At 34.7% G+C, this 20,168-nt stretch overlaps 1 protein-coding gene across 2 annotated transcripts; it reads right to left on the bottom strand.

Moving 5' to 3' along the window:
• Window positions 1-344: 344 nt before the first annotated feature.
• LOC106135953 (uncharacterized) lies at window positions 345-19,152 on the bottom strand. 2 transcript variants are annotated; one of them, XM_013336375.2, is made up of 10 exons: window positions 14,708-14,953; window positions 14,338-14,539; window positions 11,193-11,331; window positions 10,901-11,057; window positions 9,607-9,749; window positions 8,541-8,708; window positions 7,978-8,059; window positions 7,350-7,398; window positions 5,955-7,085; window positions 345-5,874 (listed from the first exon to the last, which is right to left on the bottom strand). In XM_013336375.2, the coding sequence occupies exons 1-10, from the start codon at window positions 14,900-14,902 to the stop codon at window positions 1,760-1,762; spliced, it is 6,381 nt and encodes a 2,126-aa protein (XP_013191829.2). In that variant the 5' UTR covers window positions 14,903-14,953; the 3' UTR covers window positions 345-1,759. The 2 variants fall into 2 exon arrangements, with proteins under 2 accessions (XP_013191829.2, XP_060807198.1); XM_060951215.1 differs by lacking the exons at window positions 14,338-14,539; window positions 14,708-14,953 and adding an exon at window positions 19,032-19,152.
• Between the last annotated feature and the right edge of the window lie 1,016 nt (window positions 19,153-20,168).

Here is a 20,168-nt window from a genome sequence, read left to right as displayed (position 1 = left end):
ATAAAACCAAAAAGTACAATAAATAAACTAAGCATTGCTTCTAAGTTTTTAAGTCAAGCTCACGTGGACCCCCTCGACCGAAACACAGTAATTATACATCAGAAGATGGTTTTAAAGATAGTGGGAAGTGATTTCCCAGATCAAAATTAGAGAGAAAGTGTATTTATTTATCCATCTTTCACGTCAAAACGTTTGCCCGTCTTTCGCTGAACAGATCCTCATCAAATAATGTTTACATATTGTGTGGAGTAAGGAGAAGGTTTGAGAAGGCTTAAATTAGGATAGTCTGTTGGTTACCAGTAAGATAAAAGAATAAATCAAAAAGTATGATCAACACAATTCTTTACTTCACTATCTCGCTTTTTTTATTACATTATTTACAATCATTACACAATAACTTTACCAATATTTAAAATGTGACACAGACGTAGGTAATTAAAATCGATACTCAACAAACGTAATTTCCATTTAAGATGACAGGCCCCAAGTCCCATAATTAAAATATTATTTGTAATTTTTGTGTTAATTAACGTTACAAATAAGCGCAGAATAGAAACAAAATTACGTTTCGACTAAATTAAAAAAAATATCTAAACAGTTATGTAGTTTATCTGTTCAAATAGTTTTCAATGTGGCCACAAGGTTTTTATTTACTACCTAAAAAAACAATATAAATATTTTGTTTATCCTTTCCATATTTTTTTATAAACTTATGGTAATACCTGTATTCATTCATCACGCCCCTTTTTTGGAAAAGTAGGCAGAAAAACATTTCTACTTGCTACGGATACTTCTTTTGTTTCTCTATTATCCTGGAAACTTCATTTGTAATCTACATTCAGTCATCTATGTTAAGCTGCTCTAAACGCGCAACCTGTGCAAACTATTTGACCAAATATATTGAACGAAGAATTTCGATATTCATAGGTACATTATACAGATATGACAGGCAATTTGAAATAGGAATGAATGGTGAGCGATGTGATGTAGCTCACAATTAGCTGTAGTAATATATAGGTATTATAGATGAAATGTTTGCTAATTTGGAACTGTTTTTTTTTTATATTAACATCAGATTCACAATACAAGCTTAGAGCCTAAGGTAAGCATTTAAATCAGTCAGTCAGTCCAAGCCATTTAAATTTATACTGATTTACTTTGTTTTTACCTAACTGGTTTAAAAATTATATTACAATTAAATTTCTTTCTACATTAAAAATAAGGCATTACTTGCATCTGCAGCCTCTATAATTATGTACAATAAATTAAAATGGCTAATATGAAATAATTTTAAACCTTATTTGAGAATTATAAAATTTCAGTTCTTAAAATTAAATGTTAAAAACAAAATTCACAGCTGTACCTACTTATATAACTAAGTACCTAATAAACTAAAAATGGTCTTATTAATATCACAAACAAAAAATACATACACAAAATGTCCCTCAGAATAAAAAAAATATCATATAGCCTTCTCATAATTGGCAATATAATTTTTTGTTGATTATTATATAATCGACTTATACATAAATGATTTTACGCCATCCTAAAAAAAGTTCTACTAGAGCGTTTCATCATCAAAGCAGATCGGTATTATTTACAATTAAAAATATTAATTTTTTTACCCATTTAATGGAAAAAACTTATGATTTAGACTTTCACTGACATCTAGAAATAAGATACTTATGATACTGTTTCTTGTTTTATTAATCCATCCACGCACTTATGGAAACAAAAACATATTATAAAATAATTATTTTCAAACACCTAGTATGCAATCTTCATCCGCTTCTGAACCGGACCCAGATATGAACTCAAGTTCTGATGGGGCAGTAATGCTGTCATCGACAACATCCATTTGTTCTAGCAATGGTAACTCAACATTTCTATTATGATCGGCGTCGGATGGTGCTTCACTTATGACTTGTGGATCTGTTGGTGTAACTACAACTGGTTCAGATTCACTACTATTTTGTTCATTAACTTCACTCGTTGAAGGAGTTTCCGTGGCTTCATTTGCTGTAATACTTTCTATTTGCCTCTCGGCTTTTCGCCTTACTTTCTTCGCCAGAGGTTCGTCGTCCGAAGAATCACCGTCACCGTCAGACCCACGTTCTTCATACGATCCGTCGATCTCATAATTCTCTACCCCGTCAGACTCAACGAAGTTTAAGTATTGCATTTCATAAGTAAGGTCGCCAAATTTCTGCTTTCTACCGCGTTTTGTTGCTTTAGAATTTACTTCAAGAACTGGATTTTCGCTCTCATTAGATTCTCCATCTATACGTTTCTTTTTCAATATACTGATGCCACCTAACGGATGTATAACTTTAAATAATTTAAGCGGTTTTACTTTTTCTGATTGTTTAAACGGTTCTTGTGATGAACTGTTATTTATAGGTAACGCCGAAGAGGAGAGGTAATCATCGGATTGCATTAAAGTATCTTTATCTTTGTTGTCAACTTTACGAACGATATAAACTGGTAAATGATCCTCATTCGTCGTGTTTGTATCATCGTCGGCGTCTTGTGTCAGGTCCACATATTGCTTAGGCGCTTCACACGTCATCTTTTTCTTAATACAGACGTTTATAGGAGTTAAAATTCTAGTTACTAAGTCCAATTTGAAAAATTTTCCGTTGTTCATAAAAGCACATTTAAGGTCTTGGAATGAGGTTACAGGCGTTAGTTCAGGTAAAGCATTAGTAACGTTCCGAGGTACAGTCTGGCTTGGAGTAGTGTTAATTAACGGCGCTATTACAATATCAGGATTAGTTTCGGGCACTACATTGTCTACTTGTGGTGGTGTTTCAGCGACAGGCGCAATATCTTCGTCGAATATTCCAGACATCTCCATGAGATCAGATAGAATGGTTTTCTTATTTTTGGTAACTTCAGGTTGCTCACTCGTTCCATTTTCAGATTCCGGATCCGTACTAGTTTTGCATTCCAGTGATTCTACTTGCATGCTAATATCAGTATTTGTAATATTTTTATCAACGGATGTATTTTTATCTGTTTCTAACATACCAGTAGATTTAGCATTCGTCTTATCTATAATAGTATCAGCTTCGACTACATCTAAATTTGAATGGACACTGTCAGTTATCACAGCAGCACTTACCAAGGTAGGTTTATCAGGAACCTCAGCTTCCCCCGGTGCGTCATTATTTACAGCAGTAGAAGCTATAGTCTCAACAGTACTAATAGTGTCTGTAGATAGAGTTGAATCACGTTTGTTGTCAGCTGTAGGTATCTCAACTTTGCTTTCTTCGTCTACCAAGTTAACAATTGCACTATTATTTTGAACAACTGTAGGAACCGCTCCTGGTAGCAATTGTAAAGTTGGTTGCACGGTGGGTCCCGATGGCATAGGTGGCACAATTTGCGCAGGTATATTTGACAGGGCAGAGTTTATTTGCGATTGAATCATCTCAATAACAGCACCCAAATGTGTTATTTCTTCCGGACTCAACTGAATGCTCGGTTCAACAGTACAAGTCAAAACGCCATTGGGTAATAACATCAGATTAACACCCTGAGGTAAAGATAGGCCCGTGTTAAGCACAGCGGGGGATGGAATATCATCAACTTGTTTTTTTTTTAAACTTGGGAGAGGCGCATCTGTCAGCAAAATTTTGTTCTTACCAATAAATATAGGATTATTAGATTGTCTTTTATTGATATGTGTGCTGTTTAAAAATAAAACTTTATCCTCATCAGTATCGACTGGTTTAACTGAGTCCTCGTTTTCATTAAACCGACTTCGTGTTACGCGGTCACTTTGTGCTTGGTGAACGCGGGTTGGCGTAGACTTTCGAGCCTTAGGTTTTGTTATAGGCTTCAGGGTGGGTACAAATTGTAAAAACTTATTCTTTGGTGGTCTTCCTCTTCCTCTTTTAACCTCTCCTGGCTGAGCAGCTGATACAAGACTTACCTTTACAGGAAGTACTGTGCGTGGTGTTTCAGGCTCATCTGAATCTATAACCACACAATCATCTAAGTTTATTTCATCTTTTTTTCTATCAATTACTATTTCATCAACTTTATTGCCACTTTTGGTGTTTTCATTTTCTGTGGAAATAATTCCACTTTCAACTTCTATTTCATTTTGAACATTGTCATCTGCAATATTATTTTCCATTGTTTCATTTTCAACAGTATTTACTGACTCCGTATTTTTTTCATCAGTAACAATAATTTCATGGTCTTCATTAACTTCAGGAGCATCCACATTAATTATATTATTTCGTGCAATATTGCTCTCTGAAGTATTTCTATCAATGATATTTCTCATGGCGATATCGTTTTTGTTATGTTCATTTATAAATTCCGAAGTCTCATTTTCTACAACTTTAGAAGATTGTTCTACCACACATTCTATAGATTCGCAAACTTTTATTAGAGATGGATCAGAATCCTTTAATTTGCTGCGTTTCCGACGTATTCGCGTTTTACGCTTCACTAAACCATTTGCAATTATATGTTCTCTGTCATGCACACCTAATGATTTTTTCTGATTTGTTACCGCTTGTTTGCTTTTTGTCGATTTATTATCTTTTGCTCTTTCACATAGAATTATTTCATTTAAAGGATCTTTTAATGTTATAATATTTAACATTTTGTTAAGGGTGTCAACAGTTAACAGCTGATCAGAGGAATGGCATTGTTTAAGTTGAGACTTATTGGCAGAAGTTGAATTATTCCAAAATCCTACATTTGTTCTAAAATCTACGGGCCTCCATCCAATTTTTAGTTTGGACTTTCTATAATTACTCATTATTTCACCAGATTCGCTTACGATGTTAACACCATCAATAACTTGCCCACTACATATTACAGTTCCACCGATATCTTTTTTTGAAGGTTTGCTTACATGACCTGTCTTACTGAAAGACGGCTTTGCTACAAGTGACACGGGAGGTTCAGGATTTGTCTTGGAGTTTTCTATTCGCATCGGCGAAACTTCTGCTACCAATAACTGTTGATTAATACGTCGTACATTGTCAATATTAGGCAAATTTATCACTTTATTCCGTTCAGTCACGATATCTTTGTCTTTTGATTGAGTAGAAATGTCTAAAGTCGACACTCTTTCTGTTGAAGGCAAAATATCATCAATGTCGGTATGCAAATTTTTTATAATACTTTGCACAGATTTTGTTGTTGTAACAACTGTCGTTTGTACTACTTTTTCTTGAGAAACTATTGGTGGTGTCTGTCGATGCTCACTGTTAGTGTCCGGTGTTTCCTGTTTGACTACGATTCCGCAAGAATTACTTTGTTTTAAATAAAGAGTATTATCAACAAGTTTACTTTCAAACTCTTTACAAAGGTCAATAGTTAATGGTTTACATTCTCTTAATAGAACCCTATTTCGACTGTAACTTAAAAAGCCAACTGTGAGCCTTTTCAACCTTGTGTTGAAGTCTGGATTCTTGCAAATGACTAGAGGGCCATAGTCGCGATTTATAGGTTTCTGGAAAAGAGGACTTGACATGTCAACTTTTTTATCTTCAGGTATACCGTCTGACTTATCGTTTTCACTTTCACTGTCAACATTATCAGCACTTTCTTCACGATCAAATAAATCATCGTGTGTGTTTTCCTCATCATCTGGTACATTTTCAACAATTGGTTTCTCTTCTTTTATTTTTATTGACGCTCTATTTACTGGTTTGCTTTCAGCTAAAACTAATTCTATAGTGTCCTTGTCGTTCACATGGGATAATAGTTTATCTCTAAAGACGTGCATATGGTCTAATTTCTTAGTGTATACAACTGGAACCATAAGAAGCTTTAGGTCAATCGACTGTGATTCTCTTATATTATTTTTTTCTTCGCTTGAAGCGTCCTGTTTAACGAGATTAATATCTGAAAAAAAAAACAAACATATTAGCAATTTGGCCAACCAATTATTTAAGCATATTATAAATAATCAACGTTTTAATTACCAGAATCCTTTAATTGTACTCCATCCTGTTCTTCTACAATACCATCATCTATGAACTCTATGCCATCGTCTTCAAATATTACATCGGGGATAACATCGTGTAATGAATCATCGTTGAACTTTATTTCGGTTGATTTTATCTCATCAATCTTACATTCCGCTTGGATTCCGTCAATTTGATTTATATCAACGTTTTCTGCATTATCGGAGTCGCCAACTGTTTCTGTTTTTATTATATCATCTTCAAAATCTTCATCGATATTCTCTTCGCCAGGAATCGATTGCTCTATTTCACGTTTACTCAATTCGTGTAATGCTTCATCGGAGATATTTACATTTCCATAGATATTGGCTATCTGCGGCATGGCTATTTCATCTTCATTATTTTCTAAGGAATCATTGATCAAATTAACTTCCGGAATGTCAATTTGTTCTGTTTTTGGTGTTATTTCTGCAACTGTTGTGGTATTTTCAATATGGAAAGTCGAACTTTCGGTATTCAACCTATCGACATCTTCAATAGATTCTATACAGTGACCTAAAGTTTTATAAGGCATACCAGAGTGTGATAGAATTTCATTTTCTTTTGTCGTTAAAGATACAACGTCTGTATTTGGAATTTCCCTTTCGTTAGAATCAAATTTTTTTTCTATTACTTCACTTTGTTTTGTTACGTCTTCAAAAACATCGGAATTATCTCGTTTATTTTCGTCTTCTAGTTCACCTGAATTATGTAAAGTATTATCCTGAGTAATATTTTCTTCAACCGAATTCGCATCTGAACTTTCAACATTAAAATCATCAACATTATTTTCTTCAATAGGAATGTTTATATTTTCGAGGGCTTCAATGCCTTCCAAGTGGTCTATATCTTCATTTATTTTTTTCATGTGATCTGAATCTAGATCGATGCTATCCACTGGATCTATATCTACATCTATCGGTTCTTGTTTTAAAGATATGCCTTTTAAAGCATCAGCGCTATCAACAGTTGCGACATCTTCATTATCTGTTAATTCTTTAATTTTGTCACCTTCATCTTCTTCCCCGACATCATTCTCAGAGTCTGAATCTACTCCTAAATCTATAGTTTCTATTTCAGGTTCCAGTAGTACTAGATCTATATCATTATCTGAAAGTTAAATTTGTGACGTCAAATAATGTTACTACAGTTATAATAGATAAAACGCTTTATTGAATTATAATATTACAATATTACGTGGTAAAGACGCGAGCTTATTGCTAATTACACTACAGACAAATAATTTTTTTTTGTTTGGTTTACGCTATCATAGAATACCTTGACATAAATATCTTAAGACACATTGACTGAAAGGAGTTAAATTAAAAGTCCCCACTCTCACAAAAAAAAACTTTTGTTATTATTGCAACTCACCACTAATTGGGGCAGGGAACTGGCCAGTATGCAACTTCATTTGTATTTCCTGAAAAAGAAATGAATTATATAAAAATATGGAATTTCACAACACAAATTGAAGTAAGTAACAAAAATTATCACAACAGATATTATGGATGATAAAATATGTGATATCCATCTCTTTCCAATGGATGTCGTAAAAACCATCTAAGGCTAATAGGCACATTCATCTAGCAGCATCATTTTACCATGATTCTATCATTTAATTCAGACTAACTATGTCAAAATTAATACGTAAAAAATTATCAATTATAATTAATACGTAAAAAATTATAATTGATAATTTTTTACGTATTAATTTTGACACAACGTGTATTGTTTTTCAAACATAAATGAATATGATCCATTATGGTCACATTCTCAAGCCTCTAGAGAATAACGCCAGGAGAAAAGAGAATATGGATGATAATAATAGATAAATAAAATTAAAGAATAAATTTTCTAACTTTATTTCCCCTTAAATAATAGAAGTTCACTCTCGTTCTATGTACCTACCGATCATCTAAAGAAAATTAAGCGAGTGTGTTTAAAATTACTTCTAAATTTGAATAATTACATTGTTTTTTTTAATATAAGTATTACTCACAAATTCTGGCGGCATGATGACAAGTTTATCATCTATAAGGTCCTCCCACTGCCGGAATTGAGTAGTGATGATGTGTGGGTACCTAGATAAAGAAACAATTTACTTAATTTAGTCGATAAAACTGGCCTTTTATTCTTTTCAAGCCTGTTGACTCTCTTCCATGTTAAAGATTAAGGCGCAATTTGTGGTTTATCTTTAGAATATGACCACTTTTTTTCCATGGTTGTCATATCTTATTTTAAGGTCGGAAATAACAAGCTAGCACGTTAAAAAAGGTAAATTGAAGCTTGCTATGCTGATCTAGTAGCAAAGAAAAACATAGTGTGAGCCAAATGCTTCTCTTCCAATGCCAATGATGATTATCAATCAAGTTAACGGCTAATAAACTTGGAATTCTTCTTTTAGGCAATTAGCTAGCAACCATTCACAACCTATTTAAATCTCGATTCCACCATTGAGCCATACCTACAGCTGAACGTGGCCTTACAGTCTTTTCGAATTAAGCTCTGTCTAACCCGAATAAGATAAGTATGTGATCATATGTCCTATATAGTAAATGGTACCGTTTAGCGACAGCCGCTTGAAGCCTGGTAGGTTTGTCCTTCAGTGCGTTCGGCAGTAACCTGGCGTTCCCGCGGTATGAGAACCAGAAATTGTAGAACTTCTTCCGCGTGATCTCCTTCAGCTGGTACCAGCGACGCTGAAGCAGCATCGGCGAACATTGTCTACCTCTGTAAGGAGTTAACATCGATTATTTAAACTCAAACTCAAAATATTTATTGCATAACTGTGTTTATTGGTGACCATTTAGCATGGCACGCGCGACGCCGTTTTTATCGCGCGATAAGATATCGCTGTTTGGCTTTTTATTGTGATAAATATGTCGCTGCGCGTGTTTTGTGCCGTGTGGTTCCGTGCTTATTAGAACACAATCACTGCAATTCTTTTCCACGATCTTAAAACATTCATCTAGTGCAAACTTCCATGCTGATTTGATAGCGAAAGTGGGTGCCAGCTGCTTCTCTTCCCGTACATATTTAATTGTAAAAGCCAATCAAGGGAAAAGCTAATAAACTTGATTCAAACTCTTTGATTATTTTTTTTTTGTAGGCCCGGCTCTACCATTTTTTTTTAATATCTTTGATGAGTGCTAATGGGCGCCCCAATGATCAAAATATCAATGCGAAAGATGTAAAGGATTTGTAAAGATGTTATTGATATTATTATCGATGCTATTGATGTGAATGTTGTTTATTACTTTTTCACGTAAACTCTTCTAAACGGATATTGATGAAGCCCCGGGAGCTAGTATACATACATATGTACATATGGTCACGTCTATATCCCTTGCGGTGTAGACAGAATCAACAGTCTTGAAAATACTGAATGGCCACGTTCAGCTTTTTGGCTTAATTTTAGAATTAAGATTCAAATAATGACAAGTTGCTAGCCTATCCCTTAGTCGCCTTTTACGACATCCATAGGAAAGAGATGGACTGGTCCTATTCTTTTTTGTTATTGATGCCGGGAACCACACGGCAAAGTATACTTATAAAAGAGGCAAATAAGGGGCTTTCATAATTTGATCTAACTCTGTGTCTGCCATATAAAGCAAAAGGAAAAACGCACGTGCTGTTGTACGCCATGGTGGCTGCGGTCCAGGCCCTGGCCAGGTTCTCGCCGCTGCTCCCCTCCAGCCCGAACCGCTGCACCAGTGAGAACAGCTCGAACATCGGCCGCGGCTCCGAAGTACGATTCTCCACCATCAGCTCCTGGATTGAAAGTATGTTCTTGACTCTTAACATTACTAGTTACTTATACCTACTTATGTGATTAAACTGCTTGTACTACATCCCCATCAATATTATAAATGTGAAAGTAAATTTGTTTTTACCTCTTCACAATTGAATCGATCTACATATAATTTTGCATGTATTCATACATTCATTATCACGTCTATATTCTTTGCGGGCTAGACAGAGCCAGCAGTCTTGAATGATAGGCCACATTCAGATGTAAGGCGTAATGATATAGAATTGAGATTTAAATAGTGACAGGTTGTAAGCCCATCACCTAAAAGAGGAATCCCAAGTTTATAAGCCTGTCATTTAGTCGCATTTTAGGACATCCATGAGAAAGAGACGGGATGGTTTTATTTTTTTATATTGTTTCCGAGTACCACACGGGCACATATTATTAATATTTATAATAGTGACTTATAATATTTTTTTTATTTAAAACTTTATTGAGCCGGAAAAGTAAAATGTAGGTTTAATCACATTAAAAAAGGTAATGCTAATAACATTCTCTACCAGTCAACCTTTATAAAATAGCAAACAAATAAATAATGTCCACTATATACTCTTAATTGTTAAAGATAATAAACACTCCAGGACACAAGCAGGATACTTTTCACGCGGGCGAAGCCACGGCTAGTTAAAGATTCAAATAAACCAGGCTCAGATAGATCTAATTTTCTGTCATTCTGGTAAAGTCATAGAAAATTAGTATCCAATTAGATCACTATGAGGTGCACAGCGGAAGATTAATAGGCTCAGAGCAAAAGAAGAGAGGCTTAACATAAAGCATACATACATAAAATCACGCCTTTTCCGGACGGCTAGGCTAGGCTAGGGACTACATCTTTCCCCCTGCCGCGATCTCTGCATACTTCTTTCGCTCCATCCACATTCATAACTCTCTTCATGCAAACTCGGCGGTTTCGGGTACTCTTGACCTGATCGTTTTCCAGGCTGTCCTTAATTTTAATTTTCCATCCACACTCCTTGTATATTTGCTTAGGCAACCTGCTTTCATTCATCGTCTTCACATGGCCAAACCATCTTAGCATACCTTTTTCTATTCTTGTGACTATATCTTCTCTTAAATATCTTCAACGATAAATAAATATGAAACTAATTACCGTGCCTATAACGTCTATATCCTCGTGCACCAATATGCAATCAAACAACAACCAATCGGTGAGCGTCATCCTTGCTATAGCTGCTATATTATCTTGGCGGTCTTCCGCTATTAGAAGTCGCTTCAGTTTCTTCAGTGTTAATGCGCGCATGCGCTTCCTGAAAAAAATAACATAATACGATTCATTTTGAGGCTGAAACTTATCTCCGACAATCGTCGGAGCGCGTATTTTAATATCACGATATTAAATCCAATTCATGTGTTGTAAACGGCAATTTAAAAAATAAACTTACCACAGCAAATTGCAGTCGCATTTGGTCTGCTTGCGCAAGTAGGCCCACAGCTCGTCTTCCGGTTTCTTCTCCTGGACATGGAGCCGAGCTACCATACGAATCAACCGCCGCTTGAATTTCTCTAGTTCCGTCATCTTGCCTGTGGATCAATCATAAATACTACCTAAATACATACATAATTACAGGTAAAATTCATAAAACTTTTTTTCGTCGTAGTCGGGTAAGTACCAAGGACCAATCTTCGGAAATACTGCACTGATCATGACAATTATATGTAACTAGCTGTTGCCCGTGACTTCGTACGCGTGGAAGAGTCTGTCGTGGTTATTCTCCGTTGTATGCTGTACAAGGTGTTATCATAAATGTATTCTTGTACAAACTTATTTTTGACGCACTGTTTTTTTTTATTAAAAATTATAAAACATCCAATCAAATCTTTTCCACACCTGTTGTTGTTAAATACATAAGCAATTTAAGTTTTCCGATGCTTATAAGATCATTAATCCTCTCTTCCTTGCAGCGTCATGTTTTGCACATCATGCGGCGCAGTTGAATTTTATATCGGGTGTTATTTTTAAATTGTTATATCTTCTAAGATGTTTATTAAAATTAAGTGATGTTAAACACAATTTTGTTCACAATTAAGTACTCTTAATCAACGACACATTTATTTGGATAAAGATTTATATTATTAGGTTGATACAACTCTTAACAAATAATGCATTAATTTCGACCAAATTTGATTAACATAAAAACGGTTCTAGTGAGTTTATCTTAAAACATAGACATATACAGTACAAACATTTTTTTTGATTACATATTTCAAGAGGAATAATTCTTTCATACATATATTTTTGGTATCTTGAACCGTTTTCGCAGCGCACGCAACGGAAGCCCTCAAGGATGAATAATTTTCACCGTTTTTTTTCACATTTTCCATTATTTCTTCGCTCCTAATAGTTGCTGCGTGATGTTCCTCGACAAATGGTCTATTCAACACAAAAATATTTTTTCAATTCGAACCAGTAGTTCCTGAGATTAGCGCGTTCAAACAAACAAACTCTTCAGCTTTATAATACTTATTAGTGGAGATGTATGGCACGTGCCCGGGTTAGCCCGGGAATATTACGATACGATCTGGCCAATAAAACGATCGTGCGACGAGACATTATTTAATGATGGTTTAGGTATCTATTTAAAAATCTATACTAATCTATACTAATATTATAAAGCTGAAGAGTTTGTTTGTTTGAACGCGCTTATATCAGGAACTACTGGTTCGAATTGAAAAAATATTTTTGTGTTGAATATATACCATTTATCAAAGAAGGCTTTAGGCTATATAACATCACGCTGCAACAATAAGGAGCGAAGAAATAATGGAATATGTGAAAAAAAAAACGGGGAAAATTATTCATCCTTGAAGGCTTCAATGATTCCCAAAATAACTATTTCACGCGGACGAAGTCGCGGGCACGGCTAGTTATCAAATCGCACACAAAGAAAATTAATTTTTTAGGGTTTTGTACCTCAAAATTGTCAAGACTTCCGCGAGTTGACTGTAGACAATTAAAAATTTATTTGCTTTTTATTAACATAGGTTTATTCATAAAGGATCTGAAAAATAATAAAGATTTTTTTTAATTATTTGAATTAATTTTAATAATTAATTAATAATTAATTAAAAATTTAGATTTTTTAACTGTGCGTCACGTGACTACAAACACGAATCAAAGAACATGACGTCATTGTTCAAATGACAGCGAGCGCAGTGACATTTTGTGTGTGCGTGTGTAAGTGTGTGGCAGTGGCTAAAAAACTATCAAGTAGAAAGAAAGAAACTGTAGAAAATGCGAACAACCAAGCTGTTCTTGACGAATTCTTGTCCGAAACAAATAAAAGGAAAATTGACAACTGCCAATTGATAAAACATCAGCCTGGATATGAACCAAGTAGATTAACAGTATTATCTATGCATTATTTATTTAAAAAATATGCCCAACAAGACAACTGTGAATTTTTTTTACAAGCGATTCAAATCAGTGAAGTACCTACAAATTAAAAATATTGACCAAGTTACCAAAGACCAGAGCAAATGCATGTTATGGTATGAATTAAGATATGGGATGTAATAACAGCTTCATTAGCGTATGTAACAAGCAGATGCAACACATCTGAATTCTGATGGCGCATTAATTGCCAGAATAATGGGAGCTGGAACACCTAATATGCAGCAATGAAACGAGGCCGACTTCTAGAAGACAAAGTGAGAGATGAAGTAGCAAATAAGCTTGGAAAGCATATTGAAAAATGTGGGTTATATTTAAGCCATGAACACCCTTTATTAGCTGTATCACCAGATGGTCTCTGTGATGATAAGAGAGATGATAATAAAAATAAAAGTCATATAAGATATCACTGTTTTTATTTCAATAAACTTTAAAATGTTAGTATTGGCAGCTTAAAACCATGACTACTGAACTAATGTGTCATTCATCACTTTCCTACAATAATGGCACCGAAGTTTTTATAAGAAAAAGCATTATTATAACCTTGTGGTTCCCGGCACCAATACAAAAAAGAATAAGACCACTCCATCTCTTTTGCCATGGATGTCGTAAAAGGCGACTAAGGGATAGGCTTACAAACTTGGGATTCTTTTTTAAGCAATGGGCTGGCAACCTGTCGCTATTTGAAGCTCAATTCTATCATTAAGCCAAATAGCTGAACGTGGCCATTCAGTCTTTTTCGAGACTGTTGGCTTTATCTACCCCGCCAGGGATATAGACGTGACCATATGTATGTATTATAATGACACAGAAACTTTATACATAATATTTTGATGACGCTAATGATAAATGTTACTTTTTAGTTAACGAATCTTGAAGGTTGACTAAGGCACAAGCTATAGATAGTTATACATTCGTCCAAACAATCAATTAGCTTTGAATTCGTGACTGCATGTGGTTTCAAAAATTCCTGTTATCTTCGAATCACTCTTTCAATATGTATTCTTAGACTTGCTATCTGTTTTGTTTTTGACACAAGTGACAAGATGTAAAGGCTTATTAAAAAATAAAATAAAAATTATTCACTCAGTTATAATTATAAATACCTACTTAAAACAAATGAATGCTATCCTTACTTGCCAAATTTGATTCACTTCTTAGTAATTCTTCTACCAGACTTTTTCTTCTTTTGAGTGAATCCTCGTCAGTTTGAGTTGTTTTTCTTATAGAATAGTCTTGACATTCAAATCTGGATGGAAGACACATAGTTTTCATGATAATTCTCTTCACGGAACCCATTAAATGATATTCCATGTAATTCTCCATGTCATTGGGGAGCTGAAAGAGACAACCATGATTTAAAATATGTTGTTTTCCGTCTTATAAATGCTAGCTTTGCCAAACCAAAACATAACCTCTAAAATTAAAAATTACTGGAAATGTTTACGGTAAGTATGAAATAAAAGAGTAAATATAATAAAATCTAAAATCAGTTTTCTTACTTACATCGAAATGGTCTTCACAAAAGAATAAGTTCGATTTCGGCGACACATAACTCTGATCAATCTTTGCAAGCTCCAACCATTTTTGTCGTATAGTTGGGTTTGCTGGGACATGTATATAAAGTTTGGTGGGCGCAGTATTCGTAGTATTTCCGCAATTAGGCACAGAACAACATTGGTAATAATTTTTAACACTCATAGTCACTTTTTAATCATAAGTAGTACCTAAATAGTTAACTGTTAGGTTAGAAATGTGTTTGTCATTTGAACAGTGACGTCACAGTTGATATTGCCACCAGTCTTGCCAACTCCAAAAAGCTAAAAAACAACAACAGTAGGTAAAAAATGCAGATTTCATAATTTTTCTGTTGATGCCGGGACCCACACGGTAAAAAGAATAGGACTACTCCATCTCCTTCCCATGGATGTGGTAAAAGGCGACTAAGGGATCGGCTTACAAACTTGGGATTCTTCTTTTAGGCGATGGGCTAGCAACTTGTCACTATTTGAATCTTAATTCTATCATTAAGCTAAACAGCTGAACGTGGCCTTTCAGTCTTTCCAACACTGTTGGCTCTGTCTACCCCGCGAGGGATATAGACGTGATATCATCACGTCTATGTATGTATGTTTGTATGTATAATTATAATTTAAATACAATTTTCTTAGTTACATACATTGACATATTTGTAATTACAACAATAAAAGAACAAAAATCAAAGTAAAATTATTTTTCAGTTTCAATTGCCTCATCTTCAATATTTTCACACTCATTATTATTTTTAATATCATCACCTAAATATTTTTGTTGAATTTCTTCATGTGCCTTTCTGTGGCTTTAAATAAATAACAATCGGTTATTTCGGATTTAGTGTGTAATACTCCTTCAATAGTTGTAGTCGATATTCGGTTACGTAATTTAACTAACGAATGAAGGAAAAAAACTGTGTTTTATTATGTAGTGGTTATCAAAAAATGTTTGCAGAGTACCTAGTAGGTATAATAGGTGGCTGGCGCCGAACGCTAGTTGAAAAACAGTAGAAAATAGGAATCAAACAGTAAACAAGGACATCAATGTGAAACTCTACTGTTAAAACAGTAGGGTTGGTAAGACACTGATTGCCGCGTTTTTTTAAAAAATTAAATTACAATTTAGAAGTTGTTATTTTGGATTATACAGTCGAAATTAAAAAGAAATAAGTATGAGAAGTAGGAGTTTATTTTAACCCTGTTGATTAATTTAAAACAAGATTTGAAATCGAGTCAACTCCCCGAACCTACAGTACAGATAGATAAAGAAAAACGTGTGTATTAAAATTTGAAATTTCTAATAAGAATATAGAAAAACAATATTACAACCTTATACATGTAGTTCATACAAAATGTGGGCATACGCCCGAAAATATAAGTTTTTTTATTGAGCTAGCTGTGCCCGCGACTTCGTCCGCGTGGAATAGTTATTTTGGGTATCATTGAAGCCTTCAAGGATATATAATTTTCCCCGTTTTTTTTCACATATTCCATTATTTCTTTGCTCCTTATAGTTGCAGCGTGATGTTATATAGCCTAAAGCCTTCCTCGATAAATGGTCTACTCAACGCAAAAAGAATTTTTCAATTCAAACTAGTAGTTCTTGAGATTAGCGCGTTCAAACAAACAAACTCTTCAGCTTTATAATATTAGTATAGATAGTCCTATATTTACCTACATATAAGTATAAGTATACCTTTACTTTTCTTTTCATCAACAAAGAATGTTAACAAATTATGAACTTAGAAACTGACATTTCTAATCTAAACCTATTATTAAAAATACAACTAATATTAATTAATAATAAAAAAAACTTTTCTAAATTACAGACTAAAAATATTATTAATTAAATGTTGATGTTGACCCCTAGGAAGGGTTCCCACCACGCAGGCAGCATTCCCGCGCTGTATTGCAATAGCAATACGCTGCGCAAGAAAGCTGCCCGCGCGAGGTTCACCTGTTGCCTCCCTCAGACGTTTGCTGAGCGCCTTGTGGAGCTCCCGCGCGCCCTCGCCCCAAGGACCGAGTGTCTCGACACCAAAGGATGCAAATTCGTACTGGGTGCCGAGACAACTGTATTCATTGGTCTTGAAACGCTGCCGGTTTTATTGATATATTTAAATTTAATATTAAGAAAGATATATCAATGAATATTGTATAGTTTCTATTATTATAAGATTGTACGGAGCCCTCGGTTCGCGAATTCCACTCTCACTTAAGCGGGTTAATTGTTTACATACGATTAGATATTGCCAGGTACAGAACCCTTTCGGTTTTTATGATTTACAAATACTAGCTGTCGCCCGCGACTTCATACATGTGAATTTTATGGGTATTTTCCACATCGATATCCATAGATAATTTTTAATACAAATCATGGTCTATGACGTCAACAGAAAATTCTTATCAGGATTATACTAAGGCCATTTCATTATTTCTTACAGTTTAAGGGTGATTTCAGTTTCATCTACCTATTAATACGTTAGTTAGTAATAGTGCCGTGTGGTTCCCGGCACTATTACAAAAAAGAATAGGACCACTCCATCTCATTCCCATGGATGTCGTAAAAGGCGACTAAGGGATAGGCTTATTAACTTAGGATTCCTCTTTTAGGCGATGGGCTAGCAACCTGTCACTATTTGAATCTCGGTTCTATCATTAAGCCAAATAGCTGAACGTGGCCATTCAGTCTTTTCAAGACTGTTGGCTCTGTCTACCCCGCAAGGGATATAGACGTGATCATATGTATGTATGTATGTATTAATACGTTAGGTTAGTATCTCGTAACGTAACACAAGTCTCGAACTTACTTCGAGGCTGACTCAATCTGTGTAATATGTCCTAAGTACTATATAATATGCATATTTATCTATACTAATATTATAAAGCTGAAGAGTTTGTTTGAACGGGCTAATCTCAGGAACTACTGGTTCAAATTGAAAAATTATTTTTGCGTTGAATAGACCATTCATCGAGGAAGGCTATATAAGGCTATATAACATCACGCTGCAACTTTATAGTTATGGAGCTCCTTATGGAGCAAAGAAATAATGAAATATGTGAAAAAAACGGGGAAAATTATTCTTTTTTGTATAAAGGGCTTCAATGATGATATAATATATAAGGGGCTTCAAAATAACTATTCGACGCGGAAGAAGTCGCGGGCACACCTAGTTTGTACCTACAAAACAAAACTATTTTATGAAATTTGCCCAATAATACATAACGTCACGTCTATATCTCTTGCGGGGCAAACAGAGCCTACAGTCTTAAAAAGACTGAAAGGTCACGTTCAGCTGCATGACTTCATGACGGAATTGAGATTCAGATAGTGACAGGTTGCTAGCCCATCGCTAACAAGAGGAATTCCAAGTTCATAAGCCTATCCCTTAGTCGCCTTTAATCCATGGGAAAGATAAGGTGTGGTTATATGTATTCTAAATGTTCCGGAAACCACACGGCACGGCATTCTGGAGGTAAGGGGTACAAATTATTCGAAAGTTTTTTAGCCTTTCCCTCGATTGACTTTTAAAACCAGCACGGGATTTTGAAATCTACTGTTTTATAGGTATTTTTAACAATACCGTAATATGAATACAGTATGAGGTACAAAAACAAAACTTAGGGGAAAAAAGAAGAAAATTACTTTGAAAAAAGAAAAAGGTATTTAGTTCACACAACCTATTAATGAGTAGAAACCTACTTATCTATGTATGTATCTATAGTACTATTATACACTTATAGGTACGTCAATGATAATAAAAACTTTGTAGGAAAATATAGATTACGAATTTTAAACCAATACTAAGATAATTGAAAATAATTTCAAATTTTTGAACACTTTTATAGAATGTAAAAAGAGGTAGTAGGTACTTAGCTACTTACCAATTGTATGATTGAAAACCTTTTTTTTAAATAAATTAATGAATAATAACAAAAGGTGAAAAGGAATCCAAATTTAATACAAAGTATATCAGATATAAGAAAGTAATGAAGTCAAAGCATAACTTCGTTTTATTCAGGGAGGTTAAATGCAGCGCTGTCCGTGCCCGCAGAAACTCGCAAGCTATCAACGTGAACGCACGCCGCTCACTACCTCCTACGTCACACAAAATAAATTCATAACATTTTACAAACGGTTACTAACGTCCTCAATTATACATTTCACAACCGTGGCTAAACAGTCGCCGCGAATTATCAAACATTCGCGACATCAAATAAAATATAGTAAAGAAATTTAGGTTTATATAATTTGTAAAAAATCTGTTCATAGATAAGTAGTTATAATGAAAACATACCAATTAATACTGCCACGGACGAAACGCATTGATGCAAACAGTACCTAAATCCTTTGTTGTAAAATAACACACATTATTCACAACACGATATTTTTCCACGTGCCATCTCACCCGTTTGGCAGGCAACAACAAAATGGCGATATTTTCACTATTTCTACTCATGCCGACTCGACATGGCGCGGAGAAACGAGTGTGAGTGAGACAGGTGACGTAATATTGAAGTGGGAGAGGGAAAACATACCCGCCGCGGTGAACATCGGGTTTGCGTTGCATTTGTAAAACGACATTTGCCTGAGCGAGACGTGTCTAAGCTACGCCTCAACTAAGCAGCTCTATTCTATGCAACTTGATACTATACGTATACATTTTTTTTTATTTGATAGTTAGTTAGCTGCTTACTTTTTGGGTATTCATTGATTTTGAAAGTAGAAAGCTATGTGAACATCTTTGAAAGTCATTATTTAATTCTCTTCATGTTCAGTGTACATGAGCGATGCAATCGGGTAGGTAGGGATAATTTCATGCAAATATGTTTTGCATCGTATCGCAGTAGATATATAGATTTCATAGATATTTATGTTTAGTTAGGTATGATAACCCAATTGTTTGCCTTCAATATTTATTATTTAATAGGTTCCTATTTTAACAGATTATTTCTGCCTCATAGCGCATAAAAATCGTTATCATTACGTGATTGATATGATAGTAACGCAGTTATTTGTAGTCTGTAGCGCTACCATTGTTTCGCAAACGAGTTTATTTTCGAATTAAATATTTAAGTGTAATGATCTTGTGCTTCTTTATAATTATTTTGTGTCCATGACACAGATCGTCGATAAGTTTATTAAAGCAACAACTTTAATATCTAATGCATTAACACTGAAAACACAGTAGTCACTCATTCATATGAAATACCTAAGTAAGTATGATTTCAAATTCAATACTACAAATCCTATTTATTCCTGTTGGGAAATTGTTGCATTTACTGCAGTCAGATTCAGATCTCGTCACACTCGCTTGATTCTCTGCCGAACTCGATTGAGTCGAGTTAGGGACCGGTAGTAGGAGCCGAGGTGCGCGGCTTGCGTTGGCTCAAAATGGAGGTCGGTGTGATGACGTCATCCGTAGAGCGCGGAG

This window comes from Amyelois transitella, chromosome 24 (assembly GCF_032362555.1).
Source record: "Amyelois transitella isolate CPQ chromosome 24, ilAmyTran1.1, whole genome shotgun sequence".
NCBI classification, from domain to species: Eukaryota; Metazoa; Arthropoda; class Insecta; order Lepidoptera; family Pyralidae; genus Amyelois; species Amyelois transitella.
This window is presented reverse-complemented; position numbering and strand designations above follow the sequence as displayed.